This window comes from Macaca nemestrina, chromosome 1, assembly GCF_043159975.1.
Source record: "Macaca nemestrina isolate mMacNem1 chromosome 1, mMacNem.hap1, whole genome shotgun sequence".
In the NCBI taxonomy this organism is placed as follows: Eukaryota; Metazoa; Chordata; class Mammalia; order Primates; family Cercopithecidae; genus Macaca; species Macaca nemestrina.
The window spans coordinates 101,222,012-101,232,115 of NC_092125.1; the positions used below are offsets into that span (position 1 = coordinate 101,222,012).

General features: G+C 35.5%; 1 protein-coding gene across 1 annotated transcript; it reads right to left on the reverse strand.

Annotated features, from left to right (window-relative positions):
* Nucleotides 1-5,042: 5,042 nt before the first annotated feature.
* On the reverse strand, nt 5,043-6,816 carry LOC139355956 (olfactory receptor 10R2-like). Its single transcript, XM_071068692.1, has 2 exons — nt 6,792-6,816; nt 5,043-5,998 (listed from the first exon to the last, which is right to left on the reverse strand). The coding sequence occupies exons 1-2, from the start codon at nt 6,814-6,816 to the stop codon at nt 5,043-5,045; spliced, it is 981 nt and encodes a 326-aa protein (XP_070924793.1).
* Nucleotides 6,817-10,104: the final 3,288 nt, after the last annotated feature.

Below are 10,104 nucleotides of genomic sequence, written 5' to 3' on the forward strand. Positions count from 1 at the left end.
AGTAAGATAGATGAATCTCATAAGTGTTAGGTTTTCTGAAAGAGATTATACACACAAGAGTACATACTATAATATTACATATATCTCAAATTCAAGAAGTACAAACTGAACTATATTGATAAAAATCAATTCTGTGTTGTCTCTGGGTAGGGAGTCACCTGGAAATTCACATGAGATAACTTTTGGATGTGATGAAGATATAGTATTTCTTGATTGGTGAGGTGGTTAAATGGGTGAATATATTTGTAAAACCTCAAATAACTGATACTTAAAATACTTATATTTTTAAATGTAAACTCCTCCTTAATTAAAAATAAGGAAAAAAGTGAGTGTAAAAGGGAAATTAAAAACCCTCATGACCATGTTTTTTAAAAAACCTAATTAACAAAATACACACAAGGAACTCTAAGTATAGTATTAGAAATGATGATAAACAAAGAAGAGCAAAAGAACAACTTCTGGAAGTACTAATATCGGAAGAACAACAAGAACAACAAAAAAAAACTGCCGGTGGTAATAACTTAAAAAGTCTTTGGCTGATTTGCTATTAACCAAAACAAGGAATGTTTAGAGGTTCCAATTAACAGTTGAATACTTTCTGATGACAACACAAGAGGGAGCTCAACAGCTGCAAAACTAGGGATACTATCCTCCCCTCACAAGAGTACATGAAAACTAATCTCACTAAACATGAGTTCAGGAAAAGATCATGCCTGTATTTCATATGAAGTTATTATGACAAAAAAAATCTTCAGCAGTGCAACATTACTATAGAGAATAGCTGTGCACCTACAGAGTGAAAACCAAGATATCCTGCCCAGGTTCTCCTTCAAATAAAGGACTTGTTGCCCCCCAGCTGATAGTAGCTCTGTCAGTAGGCAGACTTTAGCTGTCAACTTAGTCATTCTGTCAGCAACACAGACACCTTGTCCAAAGTAACAGGCTTCATAAAGCAGACTACACCCAAACAAAATTATGCAGATTAATAAAGCCCTGGCCATCGTGGCCCAGCTCAGGACACCTCTGAATGGTCATTCCAGCTACAGAGCTCACTGTCGGGTCAGCTGAGGTTGTCACTAGGAGCGCATTGGGCTTGACCTCTCTCTGTACCCAATACTTCCCCCCACATTCCACAGGTGTTAATCTGTATAAATACATGTATTTATTAACAAATATTTTATATGCCAAGTGATCTCAGAATATGCTTCCCAGGGAACACAACTTGCAATAGCCGGGAAGATATGACTTCAAAATCGATGAAAACTCTAACTAAATATTTCAAAATGAGGTCAAAGAAGTTAAAGAAGTGATAGAAAATACAAAATAATAGCAAAGATCAGAATCATAAACTCAGTCAAGAGTGAATAAAAGAGAAGAAGTTTTGAAAAGAGAGGGGATAGATTAGGAAGCTGTTGGAAATGAAAGAAAAATTATTTCATAAATGAAGGTTAAACTTGGAGGAACATAAGACAATAAACTTGATGGATAAGGCTATAACAGAAAAAGATACAAAAAGAGAAACTGGAGTAAAAGAAAATAATAATACTAGGGAATATAGCTCTGTAAATATATTGTTATAAAGTGTGAAGGCATGAAAATACTAATGCATGATATTAGAAGCCATGAATGTTGTTTCTGTTGGAGAATAGGTAGTGGGTAATGAAGTGTTTGGAATATTATATTTTTTGACCTATACATATTCACTTTGTGATAATTAATTGATGTGTTCATTATAATTTGTGCACTTTTCTGTGTGTTTGTGTTTTCTTTAAAAGGTGTACATGGTATACTATTCTTCTTTCATGGTTCCAATATATTTTATATGAAGATATCAATTATTTTTTTTTATTCTATGCATTTCCTGTATATCCCCCTGGGGATTCTCTCTTATCTTTAGGTATCTGTGTTTCATGTTAAAGTCTTCTTCAAATGTCTGATAACTTTTGGATGTTCAAATATATTCCAGACCACAGCACTAAAAACCCTGTTTGAAGCTCTCTACACATGGGTAGACCTTGTGAACTGGTGGGCTCCTACGCAGAAGTCAGGCAAAGCTATGCTACTCATTTTGTTGAAATTACTCCTAACTTCTCATTACCTTCTCCAGAAAGAAACACTCCTGCTACCTAAGTGAAAGGTGTAAGACTGTCTGTCAATCTGGGGTCTGAGTGTTGGGAAAGAGGCTGGTGGTGCCTCATAGTATGAAACCACTCACATTTAATCCTCTGCTTGAAGTACAGCCCCTTACATTTGCCTCTGTTCTACCAAGTGTTTGAAATCAGAAGTCCTTAGTTTAACTGCCATAAAAGTTAACCTCCAATGTTAACCTGGCATGCAACAGATACAAAGCGATGTTACTCCAGTGGGAGTCGGCGGTCTAGTGCTGATCTATGAGCTTGTTGTTATAGGCTTGTAATGAGACAGGTATAGAAACTACATTACATTTTTGTTACTTACCAGTGGTAACCAACTATTATAAAATTTGATATTACTGAGACATACAAGCACACAATCAGACACATTTTTTGGAACAGAGTATAGAATAGCTCAGATGCTTTTCATTTCTTTTTTCTAGTAGTTGATTTTTATCGTATCTTACTGAAGTATTGGCCTTCTATGAAATGTAAAAAGAAACTGGTTCTTTACTGCAGATGATTTGAGAAGCACTGATGGAGAATTTGAGTTCCTTATTCAGACAGTAAACCAATCTTACTCCTCCCAATATCATCTGGGTAACCCAGTTGTGACAAGAATGTCCAGATACAGTTAGGCGTTGTGAACTGGTTGGCCTCCCCGTTTTGCAGGTGTGTTTTCAACTTTCTCTCTTCCTCATACAACCATGTCAATTGTCCTTTTTATTTTTGCTTCTATAATTGTTTTGATGTCTCCCCTGTGTTCTCTCCTGTTTACCTTCTTGATGATGGCTTATATGTATTTTTTAATACACCTGCTATTATTTTAGTGCATTTATAGGTAGAAATACATGTTAAATCCCAAGAGGTTTATTTGGTATGTAATAAAAGATTTCACAACAAAATTCAACATCAATGTTGTTAGAAGTGTAATAAAACGCTAATAAGCTCTAAAAAGCAGTGAAGCATTTTAATTCAGCACTATGAAACCATGACAGGTCATATACACACCAATAACAATATAGTGTACTAAAATAGTTTAATTAAATTTAATTCATAAAATAAATACAACATCTACACATACCAAAATTTTAACTTAAATGAGTGTGCTTCACTGAGCATAATTCATAAGAAACCATTAATAAAACATAATAATTTGTAAAAATAGAACTGTCAATCACATTCTCCCACAACACAAAACCAAACTAGAAATAAATAACAGAAGTTATTTAAATATCAGCACGAATATAACTATAATACATAAACACTCCATTCCTAAATAACATTTGGTCAATAAATGAGAAATATAAACCCACTGGAAGAAAAAAAAAAAGAACAGAAGAAAACAATGGCAATAACCAATGTTGTACTTGAAATGCCTTAATTATTTAACTATGAAAGTGAAATGAAGTAAAATGAAAATAAATAAAAATATTTAGGCCAAAAACTGGAAAAGGGAGATAAAAATAGGAACAGAGGTTATAGTTTTTAAATATAAGAAAACATTATTTGTGATTTGGCACATTTTAATTTGAAAATCTAAATAAGGTTAACAGGAAAAAATACAGTTATATTATACCCCAGAAAAAAGAGGCTGCACATGAAATATGAACTTCAGTTTTATTCATTATTCTTTTACAAGAAAACTGATAATCTACAGCATAGCTAGAGAACTGCACCCAGGATAGTGAGGCATCTGAAATTCAGGTCACATAAGTTATGGAAAATGTTCAGATTGTCATCATAACTGTCTCAAACATCTGAGAATCAGGACTCAACTTACCGTATGACACAAGAGATAGAATGTGTGAAAAGCAGAGGCAAACATCAGCTGAAATGAGAGGGAATAATAGTAAGAGCTGAGTGCGATGGGAACATACATTTTGTAAGGTCAATGATGCCCAGTCAGTGGAGAAGGGTTTACTTTACAGATACTGTTGAAGAAATTTCTGTACGGGTCAGAGATCGGACCAGATGATCATCAAAGTACTTCTCTCTCAAATCTTATATACTCACTTGATAAATTTGAAATTGAGTAGCTTCCTCTTCCTAATAAATTCAGTGTGGAAAGCCATGTAGATACCTTTAGCCTGAGATGGGACAGAATGGTTAAATATTATTTTCCATTCCATTATGTAGCATAACTTCTATGTTATGTAACATAACTTCTATGTCATGTAAGAAGTGGTTCAAAGGAGCAGTCAGAAAAGCCATTCCAAAATACCTGAAGAACTTGAAAGAAATAAAATCTTCTCAGTTATGCAAAACTTGCTTGATATGAGTTCTACATTGTATGTAGTTTCACATTTTGCACTGCTTTTACACTTTCTTTTATACTGTTTATAAGATACAAATAAAATCCCCACGACATAGAACAGGAAAATTACATTATCCCTACTTTCCATATATTAGAATTTAGACTCAGAGAAGAGTCAAAGCTTCAGTCATGACCTAACCAGTGTCCAGTTTTAAATCATCTAATTACCCATATGGTACAGTTTTCCCTGCCATGTCATACCACTAGATCTATGCCACCTTCAGGTCTGGACTCCTCATTTTAAGCTGGACATAACCTTAAACAGAGTACAATCAGACATTTTGGTCAAACAAGACAAATATAGGGCAAAAAATGATGGCTGCTAAGACCTTTTTGAGGACTTTAAATCCAGAGGAAGAACGGAAAGAGGAGGAGAGTTATACTCTATTGCCAGATATTTTGTAATCTCTCTTAATCACAATGACTCCAGGAAGAAAATATTGCTATCTCTGCTTTACATAGAACATGTAGGCCCCAAATGTCAAACAATCCAAGGCCCTCACAGTTAGATAAATAGACTAGATAATCTCATGATTTAAATAATCGTGACACAATTGGTCTAATGGTGTCCATAATGTTCAAAAGTACTCTGATTATAGTGTCTTAAGAGAAAATCCAGACTTTCCAATCAGTTTCCAAATAGCCAGCTGCACATCTTTGTTCCTGAGGCTGTATACCATGGGATTCAACAGTGGGGTGATGATGGTATAGGTTACTGTCACCAGCCTATCTTTGCCCGAAGTATATTTGGCTGAGGGTCGCAAGTAGACAAAGGAAGCACAACCATAATGGACAATGACTACAATGAGATGGGACGCACGGGTGGAGAAGGCTTTTTGTTTGCCTTCAGCTGATGGGATCTTCAGAATGGTGTGGACAATGAAGCCGTAAGAAATGCAGATAAATATCAAGGGCACAATATAGCTGTCAGCACAGGCAAGACGGATAACTGGTGAAATATCACAAAAGTAGTGGTTGACCTTGTTGGAGCCACAGAAAGGGAGGCTAAAGACCAAAGTTGTTCCCACCAGAGATATTAGGAAACCACTAATAATACAAGTTGCTACCAGTTGTCCACATACTCTCCAGCTCATGAGAACAGCATATTGCAAAGGCTGGCAGATGGCAGCATAACGATCATAACCCATCACTCCCAGAAGCAGACAGTTAGTGACAGCAAAACCAAGGAAGAAGAACATCTGGGTGGCACAACTCACAAAGGAGAGTGTCCTGAGTACAGAGAATAAGTTGATAAGCATCTTGGGCAGAATAACAATTGTGTAGAAGATTTCCGAGATAGAAAGAATACCTAGAAAGAAGTACATGGGTGTGTGGAGGCTGTGATCCAAATGAATGACCGAGATGATGATGATGTTTCCACTCAAGATAATCAAATAGAGGCAGAGAAAGACTGCAAAGAGGACAAGCTGCAATTCCCCAAGGCTGGAGAAGCCCAGCAGTAAGAACTCAGTGATAGAGGAGGAATTGGCCATAAAAAGTTGATCGCACAGAATAAAGTCAATATGATCAGGTCCAGAGATCTTTGGAACTTAAAATTCAGGAAGACTTACCCTTATAAAGTAGCTAAGCCAGTCTTGTTTGAATGAGAAACAACAAGCATGGGAGAGAAAAAAGAATTGTAAATTTAACCAGAAGTTCTTCTAAATTGATATGCATTCAAACTGCTATTTTTCTGCTGTTGATTTTAGCAGTGAATCTGGGGACAAATGTACACGTGAAGGGTACAGTTATTTGCTCAAAAAAGCCTATCTGTTAGGTCCCCTACTTGGAGACTGTCTTGCTCCTTCTTGCCCAGGACAAGAATCATCCCTTAGTGCAGTGTATCCAGACTGTATATGCTATTACTTATTAGTCACTCAGAAGCCATCCAGTTATCAGATCAACTGTCATGGTATCACCAAGCTTGTGCTCAAGTAACCTTTATTTTCCTTAATAATGGCTCCAAAGTGCAAGAGTAGTGATGCTGATGTAATGTTATTGTTGATCTATTTTATTATTAGTTATTGTTGTTAATATCCTGCTATGCCTAATTTATAAATTAAGCTTTATCATGGGCATGTATTATAGAAAAAATTCATAGTATATTTAGGGTTCAGTACTATTCAGTTTCGGACATCCACTGGAGTCTTGGAATATATTCCCTGCAGACTAGAGAGGATTCTTGTAATCTAATGTTATAAAATCCTTTATCTATATTAATTATTATTTTCAATGGTCACATTTTTATCCTGATGACTGATACATATGTCAATAAGGGATAGCATGAACAAGCAATAGCACCAATGTCTGATAATTCACTTTTCTACACCAGTTTTTAATACCTTCTCCATCTAGAGAAACATCCATTGATCTTTGTGTTACTTAAAGAGCACAGTTCCCTTTTACAACTAATTATATAACCAATTTTTATGCATTCATTTGTTACAAATAAATTGGTTTTGAACTATTGCTATTGTTTTAGGACTGGCTTTTTGATTACTCTAGGAACTCTTACAGGATTATAGACCTGATTTCTCCTTACAGAAAAGACATGGCTAGAACCATTTAGTTTTGCTTCAGCATTCACTTGTTGCCCATTGTTTTATGTCCTATCCTTGATGTACCTGACTTGGAGGCCCAAAAGGCTGTCATTCCAAGGAACTGTCTCTAAATTTCTGAGCAAGTGGTCTCAGATACCTTCCTTAAGGCCTCCAACATATTTATCATTGCTGGTACTGAATTATATACATTTTATTTTATTTATTTATTTTTTTTTGAGACGGAGTCTCGCTCTGTCGCCCAGGCTGGAGTGCAGTGGCGCGATCTCGGCTCACTGCAAGCTCCGCCTCCCGGGTTCACGCCATTCTCCTGCCTCAGCCTCCCGAGTAGCTGGGACTACAGGCGCCCACAACCGCGCCCGGCTAATTTTTTGTATTTTTAGTAGAGACGGGGTTTCACCGTGGTCTCGATCTCCTGACCTTGTGATCCGCCCGCCTCGGCCTCCCAAAGTGCTGGGATTACAGGCGTGAGCCACCGCGCCCGGCGAATTATATACATTTTAATCAAAACATCCTTATTCTGTTCTACCTCTTGCTAAATGTGTTCTTTTATCTAGATTCTGTATCTCAACAAATAGTTTCAAAATACTCTTAAGCCATCTAAGCTGTAAATTTCTAAGACATGTTTAAACTCACCATTTTTCTAATCCTCCACATTCAATCTATTTTTGTTCACTTTTAGGATTCATTCTTATATTTTGCAAGTAATTATACCTTGCCTGGACTACAGTGTTATAAGTGAACTGCCCAGATTCTCTCTTCCACTCTGAGTAACCCTCCATAATAGCAGCAGAATTCTTTCTATAGAATAAATCCTATCATATTACAAAACCAACTGACTCTTAATTATCTATAAAATATTCTAGGTCTTTCACACTTTTCCCAGTTTCACCTTTTCACTCATAAGTGCCATTATAGATTCCTTCATATGTACTTCAGCAGTAAGAATTTTTACACAACCAAGTCATTTTTCATACTACTCTCTATATCTGGAAATAGTCTCTGCTTTATACTTATTGTTTTTCTGCTTCTAATTTTGTGGTCTCCTTTTACTTTTCATTTAAAATGACTTTACTCATAGAATCCTTCCTACAGTTTCCCAATCATGCTGCACCTTTTTTTCTGGATTTCCTGAGTGATCACTAGAATCTTACTTGCTTTGCCACAAACTACTATTATAAGATTGTCTTTGACTCTACAAGCTGTAACTTACCACATAACAGAAACTGCAACTTGAACACATACAATGATGCCCAACATATACTAAGTGCTTCAAAACCTGTTGGAAAAAATCAATGACCAATGATATCACTTTATTCTCTAAATCATTTCAAAACTCTCAAGTAGATGATATTTGATTTCAGGGATTTTCAAAACTTGTTACCTTAATATTAATCTAGCCTGTAATATTAACACTCTGCTTCAACATTTTAGGATGAAGAATCTCTCTGACATTATTCTCTGAATGCAGAGCAAAAAATCCCGTTAAAAAGTTGCTATCTTATTTATCATTTCTGATTATCAAACAGTCTCCTCCATTATCTCACTAGCTAAACTTTTTATTTTAATTTTAGAAACACTTGATTTGGGGGCTTGAAGTCCTTTACAAATAACTAAATTGCTATCAATATTTGCTGTTTTGCTTAGGCAAATGTTTAATAAAATTTTGAAATGGGACTAGAACCAGGAGTTTTATTTTCTACCTCTATATATCTTTGAATGGCCTTATCTCTAAACTTTATAAATGAAGAATATACACCATGCATTTGACCAAAACAGAGTCCTCACTGACATTCTTCCTGATACATCATCTATGACTTTCCATTGTCCATATATCCTTTCTTGGAGTGTTTTCTCACTTACAGGCTCATCCCCAGTATTAATAGCGACAAAGTATAAAGAAAGTTGATGCACCTGAAAGAAAAGTAAGGTCATATTACTCAATATCTACTCTATAACTCCTACCCCATCAATCATCTGTTCTTTCAAACTCATCCTTGGAACCTATGTGGAAACTAATAGTGAAAAATAAAATTTGATATGGAAATCTTTGACTTTACTTAACTCAGTCTAGGATTCTGCTTTAAATAACTGGTAAATAGGAGATAGTGACATGAGTTTGGAAGGGAAGACATCACAGGTTAAAAGAAAAGATTGGAAAAATGAGAAAGAGGGAAAAAAGTAAAGAAGAAAAATAGAGTAACTAGATCACCTTCTTAACAAGTAGAAATTGTGAATTGATATTTTCACATTATGCTGCTTAGTAACTCTTCATCTATAGGTAAAGTCAGAATTCCTTAAGCTGAGCATCTGATTCTCTGTCTCACGTACATCTACAATCTAATCCTCTAAGTTTTCATCACACGGGAATTGTACTGAAATACTTACAGTTTCCTTTATATGCCCTTGTGTCTCAAGATTCCACTGGGAGAGAGACAGAGAGAGAGAGAAAGAAAGAGAGAGAGAGAGATCTCAGCCTCCAAAATCATTTCCCCTTCATATGTGGCCCACTCATTCCTCACATTTTTAGAGTCATCAATTATTGAACTTTCTCCAATATGTCTACGGAGGGTAGGCTGTTCCCTTCTTAGTAATCTAAAGCTTGTCTAGTATGTCTTCATCAAAATACTCAACATGTTATACCTAATTTTTTTCTGATTGGTCTCTCAAATAGAATTAAGAGCCTCAAGGATAAATGCCTCATCTTATTCCCTTTGTATCTTCAACTTTATCCAATATTTAAATAAATGAGATATGGATACTTGATGCATAAATGTCTATTAATGAATTAGTAATAATTCCAGTTAGTTTATTTTGTAGTAACTTGGTTTCCTTAAGAGGCCTCTTAAGTGAGAAACACTTCTGTGTTCCTCATACATTGTATGTTTACTGTAACTTTTTTATTCTTCCTTTCTAAGACTAATACTACCACCACCCTATGAAATAATCAAGACTTATCCTGGGTCTCTGCCTTTGTCTTGGCCTTGGTCTCAATTTTTATCCTCATTTTTTTCACTATTCAGCTTTTCTTTCTGTCATTTGGCCACAATTTTGATTTTTTATTACTAATAACTGGGGATAAACAGATCACTAGCTC

Bases quoted from the DNA above. Each gene is read 5' to 3' on its own strand.
- LOC139355956 (XM_071068692.1), bottom strand. From the start codon at position 6,816: ATGGATGTTTCTCTAGATGGAGAAG. The intron at 5,999-6,791 runs GTATTAAAAACT...CTGAATTTTAAG, and splicing joins TGTTTCTCTAGATGGAGAAG to TTCCAAAGATCTCTGGACCT.